At 39.1% G+C, this 26,425-nt stretch overlaps 1 protein-coding gene and 1 long non-coding RNA gene across 2 annotated transcripts in view; both read right to left on the reverse strand.

The window, feature by feature from the left end:
• Positions 1 to 1,073: 1,073 nt before the first annotated feature.
• On the reverse strand, positions 1,074 to 4,483 carry LOC148045499 (uncharacterized). Its single transcript, XR_015696755.1, has 2 exons — positions 2,380 to 4,483; positions 1,074 to 1,423 (listed from the first exon to the last, which is right to left on the reverse strand). It is a non-coding gene; the product is annotated as an uncharacterized LOC148045499 (long non-coding RNA).
• A 1,255-nt stretch (positions 4,484 to 5,738) lies between these two features.
• Positions 5,739 to 26,425, reverse strand: part of PIGG (phosphatidylinositol glycan anchor biosynthesis class G (EMM blood group)) — a 68,507-nt gene continuing 47,820 nt past the window's right edge. Inside the window, exons 12-13 of the mRNA XM_087716263.1 lie at positions 14,304 to 14,467; positions 5,739 to 6,355 (exon numbers count right to left, since the gene is read on the reverse strand). Of these exons, the coding sequence (XP_087572389.1) occupies positions 6,139 to 6,355; positions 14,304 to 14,467 (381 nt within the window). The 3' untranslated portion in view covers positions 5,739 to 6,138. The remainder of the gene's footprint in view (positions 6,356 to 14,303; positions 14,468 to 26,425) is intronic.

The following is a 26,425-nucleotide window of genomic DNA, read 5'->3' on the forward strand; positions in this document are numbered from 1 at the left end:
GTAATTGTCAGGCTGCATGGATAATCTTGGCGCACAAGTATAGGAATACTATATATTTGCAACATTTATATATTAACTGTCTTTCTAAACCTGAGGTAGAGTGAAGTCATCCATGACATCACTTTAAAATTAATGACACATTCTGCTCACAACTGTTTTTTGTATGAATATGAGTAATCCACAGCACATTAGTACTCCAGGGTTTTAGCATGATTTACTCAGTATACCATCTGCACTGTTGTTATTGAGCAACAGTATATTCACACTGAGCTTGGCTTAGTTTTTACTAATCTTGTGCATGTAATGCCATACTTGGGCATCTGTGTTCACATTTTTTAATTCAGCCTTCTGTAACTGTTCATCACCTGTTTTTTTAAAATAATTTCTATCCCGCCTTTTTAATAGTCTAACAGAATTTCTACTCCCTGCTTTATATTATAGGATGGATTTCATGAGTATCACTTAGATCTACAGATGAAGGGCCAAATAAGGTTCTATCACATCCCATTAACTGCCTTACTTAAATCCTCCACTCCGTTTATTCCATGAATTCTCTTCTGTTTCATTAAATCTGGGCTATGACTGCTGAATTTCTGTTGGCGTACATTTCCTTGGCTGCCTCCTTCATTGTGAATGGTCTCCAGCTCTTGAGATCTCACTTCAGTCCTTTCATGAGATAAACCAGTATTGGGGTGGGAGGGGGGGAAACTTGACTTCTATTTTGGTCTTTGTTAGTCTAAACAGGTAACAGCACCTGGCCAACCATTTCTGGCTTCAGAAACTAAGCAGAGCCAGGGCTGGTAAATATTTACGTGGGAAGCCTCCAAGAAATAACAGGATGGTGGACTACATTTAGAAGCTGAAAAAAACATCCTGGAAGGAGGCAAGGCAAACCATGTCTGTACTGTTGCCAAGGAAAACATTTGGCTACCTTCTTTGAGATCCCAGGGACTGAGCATGATCAAAAGGAGGTTTTTTTCTATCTTTTAGACCCTGGAATAATGAGAACCTCCCACATTGGCTGTGACTTAAAAGCAAGATACATTTTTGTGAATTGAAAGGTGACAAAGATCCAAGTTCATTAGTAAGAAACTTTATTTAAAAAGAACAAATTTATCCAAGAAATCATAAAACTGCCCAGCAAAAGAAAATATGAATTAGACAGAACTAAGTCGGGGAAATCTTTGTAGCAGTCCCCTTCCTTCTAACTTCCAAAATGGAAGATAAAGTTCTAAGGAAAGCTCACTTTCAGTGATGAGAGCATAGATATCCACAACCCCAATCCAGTGGTGAGATTCACATTTTTTTTACTACCGGTTCTGTGGGCGAGCTTGGTGGGCGTGGTAGGGGAAGGATACTGCAAAACTTCCATTCCCACACCACTCTGGGGCCAGCCACAGATGGTATTTGCCGGTTCTCCGAACTGCTCAAAATTTCCGCTACTGGTTCTCCAGAACTGGTCAGAACCTGCTGAATTTCAACCGTATCCCAATCACAACTGAAGACAGGCAAGAGAAAGGGAAGGTTCAGACAATTTATTTTCTCCAATCCTGTCATGTTGACAGCAGCAAGCCAGAGGCCCAGAAGCATCTCACCCAAAATATTTCTTCTGCTCTTCTATTTGACTTTAAACTTAAGCGGACAGAGTTCTCTTCTCCCCTTTCTTTTCAGAAGATACCCCGCCTTGCAAATCATAACTTTAAAGTCTTTCTCTGGCACGCCAGTTGCAGACTACAAATATCCTGAAGACCACATTCAGCTGTTCACATGACAAACTGACTTGGGAAGGGAGGTGCAGCAGTGCCGGTGGCTCCATGAGAAAGGTTCAGGCAAAGAAAGTTTTCAGAATTTGAATGGTTTGATTAAAAAAACGTATGCAGACTTTATTACTGCTTGGGTTTCTTAGTTATGGCTCAGTTATATCAAAATCTCTTACTGGTTAAAAACCTATTATAAAACAAAATATGAAACCATGGATTGATGTGAGTTTGCACATGGTGTTTAAAATAATGCATCTACACTAGGGTCCCCAACCTCCGGGCTGTGGCCCATTTGGAACCAAGCCACACAAGTAGTGGGCGAGCATGTAAGCAGGTGCAGCTCCACTTGTGTAAGCACACGGGCACACCTGCTCGTGTACAAAGCTGCATTTGTGCGAGTGGCAGGCACCTGCTGCTTGTGTGGAACCATTTCCCTCCCCCCCCCCCCGCCATTGCCACCGCCAGGCCACAAAGCCAGAAAGGTTGAGGACCACTGATCTACACTATGCAGATTGTGTGATAAAGCAGGTTTGTCTGATTTTCCAACTTTCATACCAGGTAAAAGAACAAACCATAATTTCACTTTAGGTCACATTATGATGTTTAACAGAATCAAGACAAACATCCCAAATCCCCCACAACCCACATAATTAGTAAGGGAGATCATTGTCTGTTGCTGAATTTTAAAAAAAGAGAGAGAGAGAAAACCTAAAATGAATAGAAGCTCTTTCATTGAGAGTTATGATTATTACAGTACTTAACATTTGTCTTCTAGAGGAAAAAAAATCTTCTCCTGGCCAAAGAGAAATCCAGTTAGGGTTACTTTTAATATAACTGAAATAAATACAAAGCTTTTATCTACCTAGACAAAACTGTACACGTGTGTTTATTTCCCAGGAAATATAAAAATCGCTCTCATTCCAGCCATATTTGTGTGTGTGTGTAAAGAGCATTGATTTCTACAAACTCAAATGCAGAGGATTATTGTTAATATTCAAAACAAGTAGCTGGGAGCTTCCCTTCATTCAAATTACCTGCAATGAATTCCGCAAAGAGTGGCAAATATCTCAAAATGTTATGTTTCCAGATCCAACTGGAAACTCTTCCAACTATTGCCTCTTGGGTAAAATTATGTTGACAAGTCAAGAGTTGCTTAGCCGAAAGCTTCAGATGTGATCTCCTAAATTTTCTGACTTAGCATTACTTTGGCCTTGGATATTTTTTTTGCATTTCTGCACCACTGTATTTCGACTCTTCTGTCATTCTTAAAAGCAGAATTTCACATCTTCAGAGGCTCATTGTAACCCTGTGAGAGTCAGCGTTCTCTGCTTACCTCCCTCCCACCCTAATAAAAAAATATTCTGGCGAGACAAAGTTTCTTCTGGAAAAAATAATGTCCTTGAAATATAATGGGGGAAATAGCATGACTGTAATTGCCAGAGACACATTATTTGTTTGTCACCGCTTACCGTTCCAACCATTTTCAATAACACGTAAACAATCAAATGCTTTCAGAGCAGTTTTAAACAATGAAACATACAGCTGCAAATACACAGATGCTTCGGAAATCATTGTTAGCCCTTTCTGTATAGCTTTTAATTCTATCTTTGGAGAAAGGCATAAAAAGATCCTGTAAATCACAACCGCTTCGAGCATTTACTTCCCAAAGCACATCCCAAGCATTAAAGTCTTATATATTTCTCTTGAACATAAGAGTCCCAATTTAACAGTGGGTTCATTTGGACATGATTTGAGAGTGCAATCAGTATACTATTTAGTCTTTCCTCTCTCACATACACATAAAATCAAGCATGACCCGGCTGATTTTAACTATAAGTGCGGGATGGATATCCCTGTGATGTCTCCCTTTACTCCCCGCAACCTGGATCACAATATTGGTACTGAGCAAACTATGCAGTTCAAATGTTAAGTAAAAAATTCCAGACTAGCTCAAATCGGCTTGTACGTTGGCTGGCATATCTGAAGAAATTAGCATTTAGAGAGGCTTAAAAGTCATAATCACTCCTCTGATTATATCCATGAAGTTTTCTTGGCAAAATTGCAGAAGTGTCATTCCACTACCTTTATCCAGGATGTTCTTATTTAAACTTTCTGCTGTTCCAAGAGCCCTGGAATTCTCAAGTAATTCTCCATCCAAAACCAACCAGGTTTCAGCCTGTTTCTCTTCCCAAAAATCAGCCATATTCATCCATGCCTAAATTTGTAACCATGAAAAATACCAATATCAAGAATACTCTGGAGATATTACCATAGCAATATATGGTAACTCTGGAGTTATCAAAAGCTGCATATAAATATAACTCTTTTTTATATTTAAAAAACCCCTGGATATTATCATTCTCATTTTACACAAAGCTTATTGTCAGCTGTAGGTCTACCCACATTCTTTGATAAGAAGGTAATAACATATAATAACACATTTTCATTCCAAGTTTCAACTATAAAAATAATGAAATTTGGTGCATTTTGCTACAAAACTTTCTATTAATGCTCATAAGAAATTGCATACACAATTTTATATATGACAGCAGTCATGCCTTGATAGACCTCTTTCAGATTCTTGGACTACTGTTTGAGGAAAAATATAATCAAAGCAAACGACAGGCAATTCTTTAAGCTACATTTATATTAGTGCTATGGGTATATTATACATATATAATCGAGAAAGAGAGAGAGAAAGAGAGAGGCAGAGGGAGGGAGGGAGGGAGGGAGGGAGGGAGGGAGGGAGAAAGAGAATCATAAAGGTTTGAAAGACAAAGAACAGAAAACAAGAGAGAACTTCTGAGACATTCTTGTTCTAACATTCAAAGATATGTTGATCTGGATGAACTAGGGCAGGTGTGTCAAATTCAATTTCATTGAGGGCCGCATCAGGGTTGTGTTTCACCTTGGGGCCCCTGGGTGGGCATGGCCAGGGTAGGCATGGCCATCTCAATGTCACTCATGTTAGGGGGGGGCCTGTTGGCCCGAGTGCTCTGCCAGAGACAATGGACTTCTGAGCTCAGTTTTCAGCTTCGACAGCCTCCTGTAATCCTCTGCCAGTGAAAATGAAGCTTGGGAGGACCTGCATGCAGCCCTCCCGAGCTCCGTTTTCTCTGGCAGAGGCACCACGGGCCAGTACTTTGCTTTTCCAGAGCAGCCCCATGGGCCAGAACTAAGCAACCCGCTGGCCGGATCCGGTCCCCAGGTCTTGAGTTTGACACCCCTGCACTAGGGCCTATCTCCACTCCAGTTAAGAGTGGGCTGTGACCTTGTCCCATTCTACTATTTTATTTAACCATGCTGAACTAAGCGTCAGCATGGTACAATACAGGTAGTCCTCAACCTACGACCACAATTGAGTCCAACAAAATTTATGTTGCTAAGTGAGACATTTGTTAAGTGAGTTTTGCTCCATTTTATGACCTTTCTTGCCATAGTTGTTAAGTGAATCATAGTAGTTGTTATTTTAGTAACACGGTTGTTAAGTGAAATCTGGTTTACCCACTGACTTTGCCTGTCAGAAGGTCGCAAAAGCTGATTATATAATCTCAGGACACTGGAACTGACATAAATATGAGTCAGTTGCTGGTTCACTATTGTCAGTTCACTGTCTGAATTTTGATCATGTGACCATGAGGATGCTGCAATGGTCAAAAAATGGTCATAAGTCACTTCTTTCAGTGATGTAACTTTGAACAGTGGCTAAATGAACTGTAAATCGAGGACTACTTGTAGTTAAGTGCTGCACTAGGAGCAGAAAGACCTAGGTTTAATCCTTCCTTAGACATGGAAGCTTGCAGGTTGATTTTGAATCTAATCCTAACATTCCCAGTTCTAATCATAGTCAGTCTCTGTGACAAGTGATGAACAAAATCTCTCGTTGCATTGATAGCTTCACTGGAACTAGGCAAAGCACAATGCAAAAAACAAGCGAACCCTGTAATTCTGTAGATTAACACTAAGAACCACAACACCTTTATTCATACGGAAGTGGTCAGCATGAGTTTTTAATTGTAGTTAAACCTAGTTACATTCCAGCATACTCCAAAGTTCAACCTGCTTCAAATCCCAGCATACGGATTCCAAATTTTGAAAGGCACTATATCTGACACTGGAAAGGGAAGCAGGTGATTGTACAACATTCATACAACAAAACTAATCTGGTCATTCACTTTCCCAGCCATCTACGTTCAGGCTGGGTTTGTCACGCCCACAGCCAAGACATGAAATGAGCTTGCCAAGAAAAACAGGAGAAAAAAATGTAAAGACTAATTTCTAGAGTTTATTGGGAGCCTAGCAGCAAGGGTTCTCATTTCGCTGTAAAACTTCAGTGCCTGGTTAGAAATTAAGTACGGTAAAATTCTGGCCAAGGATTTTAGTCTTTGCGCTGCTGGTGATCCACCACTGTAAAGAAAGTACATACAGCTGCTGTGAGGAAAGTGTGGACTCCCTCATAGAGGAGTTTTGGTGAAAAGACGCTCCAGATAAAGAGGTGGTATCGCAGTCCTGTGATCAGAATAATATATACCGTAACTGGGATGGAGCGCAAGAGTGCATAACAGAAACAGCCATGGCCGATCGCTGCAGGATTCCTGTGGTGTTTAAAAAACAAAAGAGCACAAAACATACTGTCAGTGTTCCAAATATCATCCAAAATTAAATCAGAGTCCAAGACAGAGCTTTCTTCAGACTTCCAATTTATTAAGAGAGACATGTTGGCATATCTGTGGAAAACCTGAATCTGAAAGCTTCCTGGGTTTTCCACCCAGTTGAAAGTTCATGATCTTGCCCCCACACCCACAAGTCATCACATGGTCCAATCTTCCATCGCCAGGCTGGCATCTCCACCCATCCACTTCTGGTCAGGTGCAAAGGTGCAAAGACAAAGAATGACCTTGGGCTTCTAGAAAGGAATATTTTATTTTGACAACAACACGTTCTGCTCCTTATTATTCCCCCTCCCAATTACCCCACTAATGAAACATCATAGTAAAATAATAGAGTGTGTGGCAGGCCAAAGATCCTAAAAGGAATATGACTGGCAGGCCTGACACATACGTTGTTCACATTTGAGTCCTCATTTAAAAATTAGTGGTTGAAAAGAAAAGAAAAGATGAAACTGCATTTTCGATTACTGCAATGCGCTCTACAGAGGGCTGCCCTTGAAAGTATTCGGAAAAGAAGGAAGGCAAATATACATGATAATGTTGCAGGATCCAATCTGGGTCACTGGGATCAGAGGTTCACTCGTCCAAGTTTTCAGATTTGTGTTAGAGCCCGTCCTCAGGGAACTTCTCTCTCACCAGAATGTGTGTGTGAGAGAAATTCATTGAGGATGGGCTCCAGGACGAGTCTGAAAGCTCGGAAGACTAAACCTGTGGTCCCAGTGACCGAGCCAGATCGGATCCTGTAGAATTCGGAAACTTCAATTTGTGAAGAATGCAGCTTGCCAGTAGTAAATGATATCAGATACACAGTGTATGCAACACTACTACTACATGAGCTGTATTAGTTACTGGTATATTTCTGGGTGCAAGTCAAAGTGCTGTCCGACAGCTTTAAAGTCCTACATAGTTTAGGACTGGGTTATGTGATGAACCATCTTTTTCCAAGAGTCTCTGTCAGTCCATTCCTTTCAAAAGATTGGGGATGCTAAAGATCCCATCAGCTAAAGTGTGTCAGCTGGAGGTAACTAGAAGACAAGCCTTTTCTGCTACAGTATGTGGAATATTCTCCCCTCTGAGATTAGAATAGCCCCAGTCCTGTAAGGCTTTAAAATTTTTGCCGTGTATCTGGGCCTGGGGGCTCAAAATGTGTTAAGAGGACCCATTTACTTTCTTTATTGTTAGTCGGTTAACTATCTTGGCTGCTGTATTGTATTTATTCTTTGGATGTTTTAATTATTTTATTGTTTTTAATGTTTTTGTTTTGTAAGCTGAAATTGAATAAAGGCAGGAGGAATTGAATGAATAAATAAAAATAAAAACTACCTATTCTACTGTATTCTTGCAAAGCCAAGATACAGCAACAGGTAGCAAGACAGTGTATGTGTGTGTGTGTGTGTGTGTGTGTGTGTGTGTGTGGTGTGTGTGTGTGTCTTTAATTTTTTCACTGTCTCAGACAGAAGTTTGCAAAGTACCCAGATCTGACATCTCCGCATAGGGACAGAACTCTAAGTTGCTAAGTGAAACCACAACTCTGCTTCTGATGTGACTTCAGCTTTCCTTCGTTTTATAGAGACCTGCAAAAGTCACAGATGTGAGGAGTGATCATGAAGCTATTTTTTCATCATCGTCGTAACTACCAGCGCTTGCTAAGGGAAGTAATCACTAACAAGGGCTACCTGTAGTGTGTGCTTTACAGAGCTCAAGGAGATTTTTTCTAGGAAAACCAAAAGCATGGAATGACAACAGCAACAGCAAATTTGAAGTCACTATATACTGTCTAACCATTGACAGCCTTAATGTCCATCAATATGACTTCTCACACCTAACCACTTACACACTGTGGTCCATCAATACTACCGTCATCATGTGTATTCACCAATAAAAGATAAAGATCTGTTATATTGACCTTGATTCCTGATGTCAATGTTCATAAAGTATTCTTGGCAGTATTACAAAGGCAGGTTGCCACAACCTTCTTCCAAAATGTTTTCCAGCCCCTCGACTTCTCAATTTTGCAACAATTTTTGAATTCCAAGTCCACCTCCTAGCTGAATAGTAACTTGGGCCAACCATGCTTAGTCATTATGACAGCTAATGTCAGCTACATGCTACTACCAGTACTCGTATCTTAATATTAGATTGGAGGGGGGGGGATTTGAGATCACAGGAAAGTCATACATTGCATTACACTGCTTCTGAAAACAATTGGTAACATTGAAGAGGCATAGTCAATGTCCAAAGTCATTAAAATGAGGACCCAGATATGCTGACTCTGAACCGTTTAGAGAGGGCTGTAAAGCACTGTGAAGCGGTATATAAATCTAAGTGCTATTGCTATATAAAGAACTCCTGCAATGTTTGATTTATTGCTTTTTTTAAAAAATGCATTATATCTTGTACAGTGCTCACACCATTTTAGAGCGCGGTGGCAGAGAAATCCTAGTAATAAATAATGTTTGGTTGATCTTCCAGCTATCCTTACGGCAAGATTAGATAAGGATTTATTTCTTAATGGTTTGACACCTAGATACAACAGATAGCCATTCCTATGTGAAAGATGACCCTCCACACACCAGAGTGAAGCAAACTCTTTCCAATGCTTTTCACACGACCAGACTTTCCCTGATCAAATTAATGACGCAAAAGCATTGCCATCAACCTCTGAGAAGACCTGCTGATGGCTATCTCTGTCTTAGGATAATCTGGGGGAAGTAATTATATCAAAAAGCAATCATGCAGAGAAGCAGTCTCCCAACTTTTCTGTCTTGGAGGACTGGTGGGGGGGAAGGAGAAAGGTTCCATGTGAGGGGGCAGGTATGCACGCATTCGTAGCTCCATTTGCGCAAATAGCGCTCCGAGCACATAAGGGCTGGCCCGCGGCTTGTGTGGCCCGGTTCCAATATCAGGAACCTGAAGACCCCTGATATAGATTTTAAAACTATCCCAAATTGATTTTGAAAACTGTAAATGAAGAAAATGTTAATATTTGGAGTGTGACACTTTATGATAATGGATTCTTTAATTCACCCCATCTTTCTTTTTAAATCTATCTACAGCAAGGGTTCCCAACTCCAGGGTGGCAGCCCATTACAGGGCCATGAGTCATTCAGAACTGGGCTGTGAAGCGGCAGACGAGTTCCTGCCAGTTCTATAGAAGAAATCTACAGTGCCGTTTAGAACCGGTTCTAGCTCCCTCCCCCCCTGTCCGTCCCCACATCATCAAGATGAAGAGTGAGAGGAGGAATTCTGGGAGTTGAAGTCCACAAGTCTTAAAGCTGTCAAGTTTGAACACCCCTGGGGGTTTTTTTCTAAAGGGTTTGGGGTGCAAGGTTCTTGACAGCTTTAAGACTTGTGTGCTTCAAATGCCAGAGTTTCTGAGCCAACATTTTGGTTGCTAAGTGAGAACGTTGTTAAGTGAGTTTCACATTTTATAAGTTGGCCACGCCCACCAGTCACATGGTTGGCAAGCCACTCCTAGCCGGTCACATGGCCAGCAAGCCACTCCCACAAAGCAGGCCACACCTTCAGAAGAGGTTCTAAAAAATTTTGAAACCCAAACTGGTGCACACATATCCCCATTTGTATGTGTGCTCTATTTGCACAAGGGTATGTGTGCTTGCCCGCCACTTGCACAAATGGAGCTGCTCGCGTGCTTGCCTGCCATTCATGTGGAACCATCCCCTTTCCTCCCCCACTGGTCTGCAAAGGCGGAAATGTTGGAGAATTCTGATCTACAGAACCAACAGTGATGCACACCTCCAGGTTTTTGTCTTAGCCTTTTCTCTCTTCAGGTTGTCTTGATCTGGCACTCCTTCTGATATATTTTGCTATACAAAACAAACGCATGTTTTAGGGATGGTGCAAGGGAAGTTAACATTTATGAAGTCATTTTGATTATTTGTATAAAAAGTCAGGTGCACATTTTCCCTATTCACCTAAGCCCTTTAGATAAAGCAGCACTGGAATTTAAACTTAAACAAGGCGATGATGAATCGCGTTATTCTCCAGGGAGATTTTGTGCAAGGCTACCGGATAAGATTTTTAATTAATACTCAAGGCCAATCTGGGAAAGTCGAAAAAGACCATAAGAACTTCAAGAAGGTCATGAGAGCAAAAACGATCGGTAGAAATGGCAAAGATACATCCATCCTATTTTCTTAGTGCAGGCTAACTCATCAGGAACTTGACCATCTAAGCTGGCACAAAGCTTTCCCTATTCAACTTCCACTATTTGGTTCTTCGCTGGGCTCTGGTCTGCTGCCAATTGGCTCATCAAGAATTGAAAACATATAAGCTGTTCATACTCTTCCCTCATGGTGATCCTGCTCTGCCATCAATATACTCAGAATGAAGTTCATAAAAACAATGATTTGAGCTCTTCAATTCCCACCTACATTTGTAGAGCTCATCAACATTTATCAGCGCAAAACATACTAGGACGTGTGTGTGTGTGCGTGCGCTCAGATTTAGCCTGCAGGGCTGACCTGGAAACAGCCCGTGGTGTCTCTGCCAGCAAAAACAGAGCTCCATTTTCACTGGCAGAGGGTTGCGGGAGACTGTCACAGCCAAAAATGGAGCTCGGGAGCCCTTTTTCGCTAGCAGAGTGCCCAGGCCACCAGAGGCGCCCCTGACACAGGGGGGGGGAGAGAGGGGGGGAGGGAGAGGGGGGGGGGAGAGAGATGTATGCTGTAATTTGATACCTAAAACAAAGCTTTTTCAATATTGTATTCCTCTCCTGACAATTTTAGCCTAGTGATGAACCTAAGTGAGCTAATGAGATCCTGCACATACTCATCTATATGAGAAGCACTGACACCATCATGAATAAATATTTCATGATTCCATGGTGGTGACTGCTGTGGGACTGTGACACCAGAGCTTCTGCATTCTGGCAGGACATTCATATGCAGGCTTTGCAGCTAAAACTGGAATTGCACACTGGCCAGAAAACAGCTTATTAAATTTAACAAAAGGTTGGAGGAGGGGGAAGAGAATGCTGCAGGTTTTGTAATGCAAAACAGTACTACAGACACATAGGCAATCTTTCTGATGCACAGTAGGCATCCAATACATATGCAAAGATGAAATACCAAAGGGTTTCGGTAAACCAAATCGTGTGTCGCCAGATGTACAAGCCATGAGATTTAATGAAAAGCATATGAACAGGAAAAAATTGCTGTAAGCCTAAAATAAAAATTATTTCCTATCAGCCATAAAGTGAAAATTTTAGGGGTTGTTTTTTTTCTTTTTTGGTCAGGTATTATAAGAAAAAAAGGAGCCATTTTGATCTGCAGTAATTCAAGTGAAATCTTATACTCTTGTTGTCAATCTTGAAGCGAACCTGGCTAGGCCATCTTTGAGGCTTCAGGGTTGCCACTAGATGGGAGGGGGAGGGAAATAGTTAAAGGAGGTTTTGCAGTCAAAATAAAAAGTTTTCTTGTGGGAACCAAGGTCATTCCAACAGGTGGCTTGGAGAGGAGGAGCAGAGTAACAAAGCAACTGGCCAGCACCTCTATTGGACAATATGACTGATGACTTGAAGAAAGGAGAAAAACTTTCTCTTTTAATTAGATGAAAACCGTTGGAACTTTCAGAGTCAGTTTTCACCAGTTGTGCCAATATAATGTATCCAATAAATTTATTCTTTGAAGAATCTACCTGCCTCAGAGTTCTTGAACTGTTGACACTTGTTTTTTGAAAGTAGAAAATAAAACCAGTAGATATAGCTAGTATATGACTAACCCAAGGGTTTGTTTACAAAGTTATCCAAGGACTTTTTCACTCATAAAAATTGCAGTCAGCCTGCAATACTACATTCCAACCATTGCACCACCACAACTCTAATTGTAGAGAACAATCAATTGCTTCTCCCTGTGCAATTTGAACAGTTTACTAGTACCTTCAGTCAGGAAATTTGGTTCTACAGACAGCCTAGAACCATGTCATAAAAAGTTTTATAGGTCAACACCAGCACTTTAACCTTCATCCAAAAACTTCTGGCAACCAATGTAGAGCTTACGTTACCCTTTAGAGATATCATGTTCCTAGTGATAAGTGCTGGTGAGCACCTCGTTTGCTGTATTCTGTACCCCTTGAAGCCTCAGATGGCTTTTAAAAAGGCAGCTCCATGTGAAGAGTACTGCAGTAATCAAGATAGATAGCAATGAAAGCATGAGCTATTATCTCGAGATCTTCTCATTCAAGAAAAAGCACAGGTAACACACCAGGTGAAGCTGGGCGACATACTACTTCAGTAGTACACTTTGTAGAATATCTTCCCAGAAAGACTTGCCTGATAGTGTGATTACCAAAATTTAGGCATCAAGCATAACACCTCTAGAGTGGCTCAGATTTTTCAGATCAGAGGTATTTTGAAAAATATTATATAATGAAATAAGAATTGCTTTCTTTGTTACTTATTAGGATTTGGGTTTTTTTAATGTTCTTTTAGAACCTTTATTGCTTTTGACTAGTTGGATAGCTTCACTGGAAATTTAAATTTATGCTGAAAGTGCATATATAAATTATGTAAATAACTTCACTTTCTACTCAAATGGAAATCTCAAGAAATACAGTACATTCTGCTGAATACAGTAAGTCAGAAAAGTAGGTGTAAGATTGCATCGCAGTCGTGCCACATGCTGTGCAGAAGAACATCGTTATCTTCAAATAAATAGGGCTGGTACTGTACCACTTCAAAAGCAAAGATTTAAAAATATATTAAAAATTGTATATGTACACGCCCCTTTGGTTCATCATAGTAGATATCCCTCATCGCAGGGGGAAATAAAATCAATATCTTTTTTTCTCTTACTGTAGCTAATTTTTATTTGGTTTATATGCACATCTTTTCCCTTCCCCGAATAAAAGAACTTAAAAGCAAAAGATTTTTGATGAGAATGTTTGACATCAGCAATCAATATTATCAAACTTAGATTCAGCTGTAAATCCTTTTTATCTGTATCTATATGAACTAGATGTGAAAAATTATAGCTGACGCCACTGCAGTATCTCCATTCCCCACTGCTTTTCCAGAGGAAAACAGCCAAGGGAATAGAATAACTAACTGGGCCCCATTGCTTGAAAGACTCTGGCAAATTGATATAGAGTTTTCAATATCCCCAGATTCCTTCTATTGAGTCCCCCTCCTTTGCCATCAGCAAGTTACTCGGGATGCTAAGGTAGGGACCTGAGAGAACATTTCAAAGAAGAGAATCAGTAAGCAGGAATATTCCCCTGCCAACCAATTTTCTTCTACATGAATTTCCTCAAATATTTGTCTGGAAGAGTCTTTCCTGGACAGATTCTTTTTTAAAAAAAAAAAAGAAATCAATAGGCAGATTTTTCCTGTTTACTGCCAATTCTTCTCCCCAAGCCACTGGTTTATTTATTTTTATTAAATAAGATTGTATAGCCGCCCAACGTACTCCATGACTCTTGTGTCTTATTATCTCATCCAAAACACAGTTGAGATCAGGCATGTAACAACCTATCTGTTAAGGCACCTCTTATCTGGCTGGCTCACAGCAACACTGACCTGTTAACTCTCAGCATTCAGAAATGGTAGATTTTAACATATGGCTCTATGTACTGTACAAGCCATCTTTTAAAGCTTTTGACCTGTTAGTCTTTTGGAAGGTGGTGAAACCTGGCTCCTTCATACAGATTTTACAGGAGCAGGAGCCCAGCAAATGTAAGAGCATGGGGAGTCTATGTGGTATTGCGGCACTGCACTTGGGGTACGCAATATTGTCATGGGGTTGGGTAAGTTTTATTCATTCTGCTTTTATTTAATATTGAGGATTATCTTGGTTAAGATAGGCGACTGTATGAATAAAAATAAATAAATAAAATGATGGCATAAAAAGTTTACCTGTCCACTTCAGAACTCAAATAGCACAACAAATGAATGGCCCACAGCAGAGGCCCTGAGTATGTTGCAAGTGCAGTAAGAAAAATGGCAGGAATTTCTACGTAGTCAGTTAGTCCAACAAAACCAGCTGAAACATCCACAGAAGCAATGCCATTTGAATTACCCTGGAAGAGAAAAGGGGGGACAGTGAACAAAAAATAAATAAATCAATATACTGTAGAGTTCAACAGCCCAGTAAGATAAAAACATCGACACTCATTTATGAGAAGGGAAAAGGAGAGGAAAACGGAAATGTGGAAACTCAATCAGGCCCTAATTCAGATAAAACCTTCAACCACTGGGACTCTATTTTTAAATTTTATATACAGAGGTGGTATTCAGCCGGTTTGGAGTGGTTCACCTGAACCAGTAGTGGAAATCGCAGGTGGTTTCGCCCATCTGCCCCAGCTTTATGCCGTCCTATTTAGGCACGTTTTCAAGCCATAGGGCATGCACGGATGGCAGAACGCATATGTGGATGACATTGGTGAACTTGTAGGGAAAATAAAACCACCCCTGTTTATATAGTTACTTTCTCAGTAACTATACTTAACCCTCAGACCTCCAGAGACATCTGTGACAAAGATTGATTGGGTGGGGGGTAGGAATTAATGAAGCACAGTGGGCTTAATGAAGCACAGTGGACCAACACCAGCAGATGACATGACTCAAATCAACACAGACTGTGGAAACTTCACACTGGACTTTAAGCATCTTGCAGTGTGTGCCTCTCCATTCTTCCTCCATACTCTGGGTCCTTGGTTTCCAAATGAGATCCAAAAGTTGCTCTCATCAGAAAAGAGGACTTTGGACCACTGAGCAACAGGACTTTGGACCACTGTGCTTTATTAAGTCCAGGGTTAACGCAGCCATCTACCAGGAGATTTTGGAGCACTTCATGCTTCCTTCCACAGATGAGCTTTAGGGGGATGCTGACTTCATTTTCCAGCAGGACTTGGCACCTGCCCACACTGCCAAAAACACCAAAACCTGGTTCAATGACTGTGGGGTTACTGTGCTTGATTGGCCAGCAAACTCACCTGACCTGAACCCCATATTGAATCTATGGAGCATTGCCAAGAGAAAGATGAGAGACATGAATCTGAACAATGCAGAAGAGCTGAAGGCTGCTATTGAAACATCCTGGTCTTCCATAACACCTCAGCAGTGCCACAGGCTGATAGCTTTCATGCCATGCCGCATTGAGACAGTAATTGCTGCAAAAGGGGCCCAAACCAAGTACTGAGTACATATGCATGTTATACTTTTCAGAGGTCTGATATTGTTCTATGTACAATCCTTGTTTTATTGATTGCATGTAATATTCTAATTTTCTGAGATAATGGATTTGGGGTTTTCATGAGCTGTACGTCATAATCATCACAATTATAACAAATCACAGCTTGAACTATCTTGCTTTGCATGTAATGAGTCCTATCTCATATATTAGTTTCACCTTTTAAGTTGCATTACTGAAATAAATGAACTTTTGCACGATATTCTAATTTTTTGAGTTTCACCTGCATATACAATGAAAGGCAAAATCCAATAGAACTGTTAAAAAAGCAAATGAAGAATACAAGAATCAGACAATTAATACAATGAATAATAAAGGACGACTAAACAGGAAAAAGTAAACAAATAAACAAAATGGGCCATGTATTATGTATGTATGTATGTATGTATGTATGTATGTATGTATGTATGTATGTATATATGTATGTATGTATATTAATCCATAGCAAAAAGAAAGCATTCAACTCTTCTGGATGAGCTAAAAAAGGACCCAGCAAGAGACTTATTAATTCAAATTCAATGCAGATGGTAGCACAGCAACATATAAAATACGCAGCACTTGTCTTAACTGCTTCATTGGGGGGGGGGGGTGCTGGGAACCTTCAGACTGAATATTATTAAATATTCTCTCAGGAATCAAGGATGGCAGACAACTAAGTGTAGCCAGTAAGGAAGTTATTTTATACGAGACAAAGAGGAAGTCATTAAGTAGCTAGATGTTAAAACTGAACCACAGAAGCCATCATTATAATAATAAGCTTATTTTTATTCCTCTGGTCAAAGATTCAGCCCCTTATCTCTAAGGTGGGTCTCTCAAATCCCAGGATCACCAAGAACTGGGATTAGACACTACAACAATATAAGGCCACGATTATGCCTTTCTTTTGATGAAACAATTTTATCCTCTAGGATTAGGTGGGCCAACGTTCCTTCTCAAAAATTAATTCCAGTCAGTACTTTCATTTGCAAGACCTCATATGATCCCCTAAGGGGAAAATAAATGTAGGTTCCAAAAGTGGAAGTGAATTTGATGCATTCTGGGGAATGCAAAGCATAATTGTTAAGATTTGGATTCAATTAACTAAAGAGTCTTTGTATTACTGTTGATGTAAGTACTGGACTTTAATCCACAGGGTAAAAGACGCATAATTTTACTGCAGCCAGAACAAAATTGTTGCCACCAAGATATGCATTAGAGCAGGGGTGTCAAAACTCAAGGCCCTCTGGCCGAATTCCATGCGGGACCGCCCTGGAAACAGCAAAGGAGCTGCCCATGGTGTCTCTGCCAGCGAAAACAGGCTCCCAATCTCTGTTTTCAGCTGGGACAGCCTCCTGCAGCCCTCTGCTAGTGAAAATGGAGCTGGAGAGGGCCACAGCTACCAGCCATTTTTTCTGGTAGAGGGTTGCAGGGTCAACACTTCAAAGTGTTGCCCCTAGTCTCAAAAAAGTTCCCCAACCCAGAGTTATAGATTCAATAAACAACAGTTCGGAGGGTATTAGGAGAATTTGGTTCCAAACTATTTTGATGTCATATCTATCTCAACCTTCAACAATTATTCTCTTCATTTCTATTTGCCGTATAGGTAAAGACACAAAGGAGAATCTTAAGGATGATTGTGGAGCTGTTCATGTTTAGTACTACAGGATGGCAAAGGAAATTATGAAAATAACTCCTCAATTGTTAGCTCACTCTCTGTGGAAAACAAGCCATCAACAAACACAGAGAACAATATTAGATATCAATTTTTTAATTATTTTAAGGGAAGCAATTCTGTTTAGTATTAAATAAAAGCCAATATATATTCCATACATTTCATTTCATTTCAAGACTGGAAATGTTTAAATTGGAAGAAGGGAGTTTTAGTTCTCCATTTGATTTTACAGAAAGGCTTGAGGGTGAATTATATATTGTTCAGATATTACATTTTAAATATTAAAGCTATACCATGCCAATTCCATTTCCAGGAACATATCAGCCTTCAACCCTATAAACTGAGGAACACAAACAAATCTTGTCTTCAGAAAAGATAAACTATCAGGACAGGAGTAACTGCACAGAACCAGCTATTACAGAAAATCGATCTCCTATACCACCACTTGTATCTTCTATCAGAGTGGGCCTAAATGGATGGTTTCTTTAATGCATTATATATTTTTGAACATGCATTAGGGGGGGAGGGAGAAGGCAGAACATTAATTTTTAATGAAGAAACAGTTCTTTATCAGTTGAAACAGAAAAATACAGTACATGACATTTTGGTAAAACAGCATTCTATTTTTCTTCCTGTTACTTTGAGAACTATATTCACAAATCACCCCCAAGGGTCCGGCCTCTATGCTACCTGAATTGTATACACACATAGAGAAACACACATAGAGAGACTCACAGCTTGATAGTAAGGTAGTACAAAACCTCCTTGAGGCTGTAAGAGTTATGCACCCTTTCTTTTCAAGATACCAGTCTAAGATAACAGTCTGTGTCACATTTTGTCTTCATGGAGAAATAAAGTACAAACCACAACACCTACAGCACAAACAGGGCAGCTGTGTGTGTTCAGAAAAGCCTTGACAGCAAATGCTTTTCACACATCAGTTTCTAGCTACAACTTAGGAAGGACTTGATAATATACATACAGTACATATCCATACACATATTCTCCCTTCATGGTGAAAATGTTATGCAAAGCATAAAAAGAAACTAAGAAATAAATAGCAAGGCAAAGATACAAGATAAGAAAAAATATCTAGCCCAAAGGTGCTTTTCCAAAAGACAACTGGACTTTTTTTTCCACTTTGAAAATGATTTGCTTCTCATCCCAAAAAACTTCTTCAGTCACTGAAGAAGCTTCTTGGATGACAAGAGAAATATTTTCAAAGAAAAAAAAAACCAAGCACATCCAATTGCCTTTTGGAAAAACACCTTTGGGACAAACATGACCTGGATGATTGAGAATCTCCACAGGCACACCTACCGCTACTTCACACCAAGACCATTTATTTGTTTTTATTTATTTAGAAAATGTACACTGCCGCCTATTCGCAAATGGTGACTTATTTGCATATTGTTCCACAGCTTTTTCTTCTTCCACCATATTCAAACCCCATTTCCGCATCACCCTGTGTTAAGCTTACATCTCTTTTTCTCAGGAAATTATCACCTCGATGCTATCACAATTTTCCAGCCTTTCTCTTATTTTTGATTCTTGTGTTTCTTTTACATATTTATTTTGAAACTCAACTCTCATATGACCAACCCACATGAATTTATTTCATGCTGGTTGGTTTCCTTGTTATTCAGCTCACATTCTTTGAACACTCATTCATCCTTAATCCTATCCATCCATTTTTTTCCCATTTGGAGCAAGCATTCTGCTAATAAACACAAATATGACTGACTATCCTAGGTTTTTTTGCCATTTTTGTATATTATTTAAAATCCTTCACTTTACTTCGGTGTAAAGCATAACTATGTTCATGGCTGAAACATGAAATTTCAAATCCTTCTCTTGCATTATACTGTGGTGATAAATTCACATGTACCAAATCTCCAAGATATGCTCTCCCCTCAAAAGATTATGGACTGCTTTTCTTTGTAAGAAAACTTTCACAACAAGCTGAACTGATCCTGAGTGAAACAGGCTCACTCATGCATCTAAGGTCCAGTAAACCAAATTCATTGACCATGTCTCAAAGATAGTGTGGCAAACATGCTGATCTAGTAGGAAGGGATAAATATATCATAAGGTCACATGTATAGGTTTATCTAAATATTATTATATCATGCTGTAATTTCCATTATGTCTGCCTCTTTTTTTTATCTTGCCTTTGCAATCTAACATATACAAGCCCAGGTTCATTGCTCATGGCTGCTCAGTCAAAGCTTTGCTGGGAGTCCAATATGCCCTGTATAGCATGGAGATAAAATTATGTTGTATCTTCGAAATGATTTCGTTGCTTTGGGTGACCCAGGTTTTGGTTGCAGTAGTTGGGTGCCATGACTTGGAGCAGAGGCCTGAGAGGAGAGATGGTCCAATTACTCACAATCTGCCCCTCCTGCTTTTCACCACCCTTTTGCTTTTCCGATTCTGAATCCATTTGAAGGTACACTTGGAGGAAATTGAATTTAGTCAGGGAAATTTTTATTTTGGGAGAATCCTGCAAAGTAAAGTGTCCAGCAATTAAAAGCACCACACGAGACTCTGAGGGTGCACTGCTTGAGAGCCCACTGAAGGTAGAAATGGATCCCAGAAAATCTCTGCTGGAGATGAGGTTGAGAAGTATGGGTTGAATTGGACAGGTGATTATGCAGAAGGGTGAGTGACTTACAGTTCCAAGTCTGATCTTGTTACCTGATTCTGAAGCAGGGTGAATATTAGGCAGGTCAGGGAAGGATTTCTTTAGGTATCTGTAACCAATATGTTTACGTTTTATAAATATTTGCTTTTGTAAATTAGTGTGTGTATTTGTTGAAGGAAACAGGTGACATGTTGGTTGTGCCATCTTAACAAAGACACAGCTGTAAAGATGATTTAGGATGCAAGTAAAGCTTTCATGATATTTTATACAACATAATAGTGAACTAGCAAATTTAAAAGAAGAGGCAATACAAAATGCCAGCTATTTTGGATGAAATAAAAAGAAAAAGTAAAGAAGCTTCCAGAGAACATAAGTATTGCCCAATGAAGTAAGCTTCTACAGTGACAATTGTCTATGATAACAGTAAGCAAAATGGAAATAAAAATGAATTATGCAAAACAAAAATAAATGAGTCTGCAAACAAACCAGGGAAATGGCTGGCATATAAATTACAAAAAGGAAAAGGAAATGATATTAAAATTACAATAAGAAAATAATGTAACAACACATAATGTGAACATGCAAAAAATGTTTTATCAATATTACTCTAATTTATACAAAGGACATGAAATTTCACTGGACAGTAGGGATGAATATTTAAAGAAACAAAATTTATCAAAGGCTACAGAGACATAAAATCAGACCATGAAGTCTGTGAAGTTAAGGGGGGGGGGGGAAGAGAACTAAAACAAGAAAGATGCCTGGACCAGAAGATTTACAGCTTCTTATTACAAATGTTTTGAGGATGAACTCTTACAACCTTTACAAAATATGATGAATTCTATTTCACCCAGGAGAAAAAGGCTGGACAGCTGGAAAGAAGCTAATGTAGCATTAATACTTAAAGAGGGCCAAGATCTGATTTCAACAAACTATTTGTTTATTATTGTTGAATAATGATTACAAGTTGTTTACAATGATTTTGGCTTATAGGTTGATAATCCTTTTGAAGAATTCACAATGATAATTAGGGTGTTTTACCTAAAACACAGTTGAGGGTTAATTCTGGAAGTGTGTTGGACATTTTGGAATATTTGTAGCAACACAATGAAAAACAAGCTACATTGATTTCCTTAGATGCAGAGGCCTTTGACAATTTGAACTCTTTTAAACAGAATATTTTTGCATAGTATATTATTACATGGGTAAGATCAAAAGGAGCTGACAAACTCCAGCATTGGGCCCTATACAACAAGAGGTAGTTCAGTGCTAACGAAACTAAAATCCTCCATTTAGGTAGGAAAAACTAGATACATTGGTAGATCAGTAGTAGCTGGCTCAACAGTAGTTCCAAAGAGAGCGATTTAGGTGGTCCTGGTGACCACCACTTAAATTTGAATCAGCAGTGAGCCGCAAGTGCCAAAAAAGCCAACGCTGTCCTAGACTGCATTAAGAGAGGAAAAGCATCGAAATCAGTAGTATTGCTCTGACATGCACTAGAGAGGCCATATTTGGAATACTATATTCAGTTCTGGTCACCACAAAACAAAAAAGATGCTGAAGCCCTAGAAAGAATGCATAGAAGGGCAACATCTGGGCTAAATCCCACAAAGAACGGCTAAATGAGCTAGATATATTTAACTCAACAAACAGAAAAGATTGAGGGGAGATAGAATACAAACTTCCAATACTTGAAGGGTGGCTGCCTTAGGGAAGAGGAGTTGATTTATTCTCCATAAAATCTGAGCGTAGGACAAAGTCTTCAAAGGGAAATCCAACCTGGAAATCAGGAGAAATCTTCTTGCATAAGAACTATTAAGCAATGAACAGCCTGACTCCCAGAGTTGTAGGTGCTCCACTGCTGGAGGATTTCAAGAATAGATGAACAGTCATACAATTTGAGATGATATGAGGACTCCTGTATTGGTCAGGGGGATGGATTAGAAGCTTCCAAGGTACCTTCTAGCTCTAAGATTCTATGATCATTTTACAACTCACAGAAAGCACTAATTAACAAAACTCTGTCAGATACAAAAAGGAACAAGACAAGGATATCTTTTGTCTCTGCTCCTGTTGGAATTAATACAAGACAGGTAAAGTTTACAAGAGAAATTTGTAAGGTAAGAGCATCTGTTGAAGGTGATTTTGAAAAGATATTGATAGAAAATTAAAAGTATTTTGTATGGTAGAAGATTTTAAAATTAATAATGAAAAGAAAAAGATGTTAACAAAAGCAATGAAATCAAGGGGTCAGATAGAACTGATGAAGAAAACTGATTTTAAGATTGAGGTGAAAAAATAAAATATTTGCTTATCACGATGACAAATATGAATTTTGTATTATTTTCAAACAATTATGCTAAGATGTGAAATGAAATTAAAAAGGACATGCTAAGTTGGGAAAAACTACAATTGTCACTGGATCTCTGAGATAAAAATAAATGTTTTGCCTACAATGATGCTTTTGTTTCATACAATATCTGTTTTGACAACTGGTATACCATTTAAACAATGGCAAAAAAGATGTATCTAAATTTGTATGGCAAGAGAAAAAGGCATGAGTCAAATATGTTACAAGGTGCAAAAGAAAGAGTAGAACTGGGTCTATCTGATTTGAAATTGTATTTTGCAGCTCCTTTGCTTTGGATGAAAAAATGGGAGCTGCTAAGAAATAAAAGACTTTTAGAGTTTGAAAATCATGATCTGAGATTTGGGTGGCATGAATTCTTGTAGTACAATAGAGTCAAGGTTAATGTAGATTTCAAAAATCATTGTATTGGACATCGAGGATATGGAAAGACACAATCCAGGCAGTGCCCGAAAACATCATTTTGGTTCTCAGCCCAAGAAGCATTTTATAGACAAGAAATAACAAAGATTCACAGATACAACAACGCGGAAACATGTGGTATGTGGTTGAAAGGATAGAAATGTATATTTTGTTACAATCTTAGAGAGAATTTTATACTGTTGTTGACCAGAAAAATCATCTAGAATATGTGAAAGCACATCAAATTGATGATGGAAATGTGAACGAATGGTCATGTTATCATGCTTGGTTGATGTGAGAAAAAGTTATAAAGGTTTGGGCACAAATATATACAGTGATTCAGGGGTTTTGAAGCATCAATCACTATTCAATTGAAAGCAAAACTTCTCCTAGGATAAACAGTTAGAAAGTAGCCATGGAACACTGTTTTTATATATGATAACTGCAATGAGATTATTGTATGCTGACAATGGAAAGATTTGGCAATAAAGGAATGATTGGCGAAGATGACAAAACTTGCTGAAATGGCTAAACTGTCTTGTTTGATTACAGAAAAGACATTGATGCCTGGAAACTCCTTATGGGCTTTTTGTGTAAAAAAAGAAGAAAATGAATTTGTGATTTACGCTCCTGATGATTAAATAGAATAGACTATAGAGTGTCATGATGTAATCCTACAGACAGAGGTTAAAAAATAATATTGCACTTAAATCGGCCATAAAGAAGATGGGTAACCACTTCTTTATATATTCCTTTTTATATGTTTCTTCTTTCTTTACCTACCTCTTAGTTTTCTTTTGCAGTTTTAGCTTTCTTTTATCTCTCCTTTTTTCCTTCTCCCTTCTTGCTCTATTTTAGGTTGTATTAGTTCTTCTTGTTGTTACAACTTCATTTTTTTTAAAAAAAAAATCTCAAATAGAAAATACTACATCAAAATTCCAAACACAATTGGGGGAGATTAGGTTGCAGAAGACCTGTAATCAACCTCAGTGGGTTTGTATGCACCCAAATTATTTATGTTAAGAAAACCCAATATGGATGCCTTGCTGAAGAACCTTTGTCATAGCTAGATTATCACAAAGTGGAACCCTTCATATCAATATTCTGATCACAAACAAGAATACTTTTTGCCAAAATTCCACTGCATGTAGAGGCAATAAGCCTGATGGAGAGCTTCATGCTAAGCACTGAAATTTTATGAGGCTAGAACTTGATATCAAAGAATTAGAGATTGCAGCATGTTAATAGTAATAAAATATGGGAAGTATTAGACAGAACTAAAGGCTCAGAAGAGACTAGCCCCGTGATGGTGAACCTATGGCACGTGTGCCACAGTTGACATGCATGTCGCCCCAGCTCAGTTCCATCCCCCATGCATGCGTGCCTCCTGCCGGCCAGCTGGTCGTTAGGTCTCTGCCACACATATGCGGGGGGTGGAGGGCATGCAGGAGATGTGCACAGATTCACAGGGATGGGGCACATGTGGGAGTAAAATGTGCATGCCCTGTGAGGGGTCATGCACACATGCGCAGGGGCAGGTCATGCTTGCATGCACAGAATGTGGGGCGTGCAGGTGTGTGCATGTGTATTGTATTATGGGTGCATGCTTGAGCACGCACTTTCACGCACGCACATGCATACTTTTGGCACTCGGCAACGAAAATGTTAGCCATCACTGGAGTAGCCACTAACTAGACTACTCCCCACCATTTTTCTCCTCCTCTTTGGCAACCATGTTTCTTTCCCTTAACCTACATTAGGTTGATTTTAACACTCTAGATTTTTATCCCTGCAGTGGAGAATATAGAAAGGGAAGGATATAAACAATGCTTTTTAATTAGCTAGATGTGTTCATCTTCACCTCTAAAGAGATTCTTATTTGCCACCAAAACACATCTGGTTCATTAACTAGGTCCCCCAAGGAAAGATGTGGAGAAGTCAGTAATAGATTCGGTTATTAAATACCATATGACAATATAAATCTTTATAGATTAATGTATCAAATAAAAGGTGTTGATAACTGCAGGCAGAGACACAAGTGGTTCAAAGCTGTTTGGATCCTTTTATTTCTAGACAAAAGCTGCTAAGGGTAACTGAGCCTGACAATATTCTGAAAACAAGACACCCTCCCCCCAATTTAAGACTGTTCTACAAGACTGACAGCATGAAAATTTTCCTAAAACTGTCAGATTATCCTGAAATATTATTGCAACCCAATGATAAATGAAGAGAACTTTGTTTTAAAAACAAACAGCTGATATAAAATTTAAAGACATTAATTCATTTGATGGGGAGGTAGACAGTATAAAATTGTGCTTTAGTCTCAAATTTTTAACTAGTGAAACTAGCAAATTTTCATCTAGAAACAATTTAGTTATATATTCCAAAGATGATATCACATTTTGACATTTTCTACTGCAGAAAGGGATTTTCTTTATTTTAGGATTTCCTAATGCAAACATTTCTTAAATTCTTACAGATGGGGGGAAAATGGTAAAATTTAGTCAATCTAAGTAGCAAGCCCTTTTTTAAAGCTTCAATAAAAACAGTTCTTGCCTAAAATCCCAGGGGTGATATAGTACTTCTCTGATCATCCAATGATTTGTATCTACAGCCTGCCTTCAGTCTTCATTTAGATATAAATTTAACCAATTCAGGAAATTACATATATAAACATAGACTATGTGGAAAGGTGCTATGAGAAATAATAATATCAACTTAAAGACAAAAGCTTTTTTAAATAACATAAAAGCAGTAGCTAATGGATTGTCTTTCCAGCCTCTTTTAGTTAGAGCAGCACTTTCTCTAAAGGCCAGATTTTTCCATGCCCTAATTATTTCTCAGAGTACTACAACATAATCCATGTGTTATTAGCCTTGAAAGACGTTACACCCTGAAGCAAAATATAGCACTCAAAATGGTTTTTCTGATGTAAAACAATAAATAACCTCTTTGTGCACCACCAACAAGTCTTTGGTGATTTACAATAGAAAGAGAGCCTTAAAATTATAAATTCAAGTTAAAAGCGAGAATATTAACAATGAATTAAAGGAATTAACTATGAGAGTGTCTAAAAAGATGCATTTTCAAGACTTTTTTTTAAAGCAAAGAGAACAATTATGCCTCTCAATTCAGCAAGGGATGCACTCAAAAATGTAGGACCAGCTAATGTAAACACTGTTCTAAGTTGTTATGAGTCATATCTGTGGCAATAACAGGTGAACTTCCTTACCAGTGAAGGATAGAAAGGACGTTGGTCTTACCTGAACGTCTATTTTCTGAGGGGAGGAGGGAATGGTCACATGTGGTTTTATCACAGCCTGATTGGTCCAAGACTGAGAGGAAATCTATAAATACTGGTGCCTGTCCACTGTTAGCCCAGATTCTCGAACATGAACGGTACAACTGAAACGACAAAAAACAACAACACAACAAACCCCGGGAACACCCGGGCCCTCCCCTTGGCCCCAAATGACAGAACCCAGGGCGGGTCGTGACCATTCCCTCCTCCCCTCAGAAAATAGACGTTCAGGTAAGACCAACGTCCTTTTTCCAGAGTGGGAGGAGGGAATGGTCACATGTGGGACATACCCAAGCTAAGGTCCCAGGGAGGGAAAACAAGAACCCTAGGGCCCAAGGGGAGCCTCAGCCGCCACCCCTTGCAGAACCCTACGGCCGAAGGACGCGAAGACATCCAGACGATAGTGTTGGATGAAAGAGG

The sequence above is a fragment of the Thamnophis sirtalis genome, unplaced genomic scaffold, assembly GCF_051295495.1.
Source record: "Thamnophis sirtalis isolate CommonGarterSnake01/CBP01778 unplaced genomic scaffold, rThaSir2_p1.2 scaffold_5, whole genome shotgun sequence".
Lineage (NCBI taxonomy): Eukaryota > Metazoa > Chordata > Lepidosauria > Squamata > Natricidae > Thamnophis > Thamnophis sirtalis.